The sequence below is a fragment of the Helobdella robusta genome (assembly GCF_000326865.2).
Source record: "Helobdella robusta unplaced genomic scaffold HELROscaffold_11, whole genome shotgun sequence".
NCBI lineage: Eukaryota > Metazoa > Annelida > Clitellata > Rhynchobdellida > Glossiphoniidae > Helobdella > Helobdella robusta.
The window spans coordinates 427,867-429,477 of NW_008703617.1; the positions used below are offsets into that span (position 1 = coordinate 427,867).

A 1,611-nucleotide genomic window follows, 5' to 3' on the forward strand; every position below is an offset into this window, starting at 1 on the left:
TAAAATCAATGATAAAGCCTGGAAATCAAATGTTGGATTTACTGTTGCGCTAGTAAATCCAAGAAGAATGAAACATGCTAAAATCAATGATAAAGCCTGGAAATCAAATGTTGGATTTACTGTTGCGCTAGTAAATCCAAGAAGAATGAAACATGCTAAAATCAGTGATAAAGCCTGGAAATCAAATGTTGGATTTACTGTTGCGCTAGTAAATCCAAGAAGAATGAAACATGCTAAAATCAATGATAAAGCCTGGAAATCAAATGTTGGATTTACTGTTGCGCTAGTAAATCCAAGAAGAATGAAACATGCTAAAATCAATGATAAAGCCTGGAAATCAAATGTTGGATTTACTGTTGCGCTAGTAAATCCAAGAAGAATGAAACATGCTAAAATCAGTGATAAAGCCTGGAAATCAAATGTTGGATTTACTGTTGCGCTAGTAAATCCAAGAAGAATGAAACATGCTAAAATCAATGATAAAGCCTGGAAATCAAATGTTGGATTTACTGTTGCGCTAGTAAATCCAAGAAGAATGAAACATGCTAAAATCAATGATAAAGCCTGGAAATCAAATGTTGGATTTACTGTTGCGCTAGTAAATCCAAGAAGAATGAAACATGCTAAAATCAATGATAAAGCCTGGAAATCAAATGTTGGATTTACTGTTGCGCTAGTAAATCCAAGAAGAATGAAACATGCTAAAATCAATGATAAAGCCTGGAAATCAAATGTTGGATTTACTGTTGCGCTAGTAAATCCAAGAAGAATGAAACATGCTAAAATCAATGATAAAGCCTGGAAATCAAATGTTGGATTTACTGTTGCGCTAGTAAATCCAAGAAGAATGAAACATGCTAAAATCAATGATAAAGCCTGGAAATCAAATGTTGGATTTACTGTTGCGCTAGTAAATCCAAGAAGAATGAAACATGCTAAAATCAATGATAAAGCCTGGAAATCAAATGTTGGATTTACTGTTGCGCTAGTAAATCCAAGAAGAATGAAACATGCTAAAATCAATGATAAAGCCTGGAAATCAAATGTTGGATTTACTGTTGCGCTAGTAAATCCAAGAAGAATGAAACATGCTAAAATCAATGATAAAGCCTGGAAATCAAATGTTGGATTTACTGTTGCGCTAGTAAATCCAAGAAGAATGAAACATGCTAAAATCAATGATAAAGCCTAGGCTACGTAACTTGGACTAGGGAATTTACTCTTAAAAATGAACTGGGAAGTCTAGAAATTGAAAATTTTGATGAGGATAAATTATTCTACCATTTTCCGTCAAGATGTGAGAAACTTATGGTATGTCTAACTGTTCTTACTCAAATATAAGATAAAAAACTGCTTGGATGAATATTTAGTTTTTGCCGGTGCTAATATGTCGAAAATCCTTAATTTGGAAAACTCTGTAACAATGAATTTCAACATTCTGAAGACCCATCTTAAGGGAATGCTTCCTACTCGGCAGAATAAAATTTTTCAAACTATTGATGTTCAAAATCACAAAATATCCTCCCCGAAAGGTGTTTCGAGCAGATTAATCATCAGTAATGCAACACTCGCTCCTAACTCAAACACGTTTAAAAACCAAGCTGCAAATCA

The 1,611-nt window shown here is 33.5% G+C and overlaps 1 protein-coding gene across 1 annotated transcript; it reads left to right on the top strand.

Moving 5' to 3' along the window:
* Window positions 1-67: 67 nt before the first annotated feature.
* On the top strand, window positions 68-1,192 carry HELRODRAFT_167091 (hypothetical protein; the record flags this gene model as incomplete). Its single annotated transcript, XM_009012610.1, has 1 exon — window positions 68-1,192. One exon carries the CDS (start codon window positions 68-70, stop codon window positions 1,190-1,192), a length of 1,125 nt encoding a protein of 374 aa, XP_009010858.1.
* Window positions 1,193-1,611: the final 419 nt, after the last annotated feature.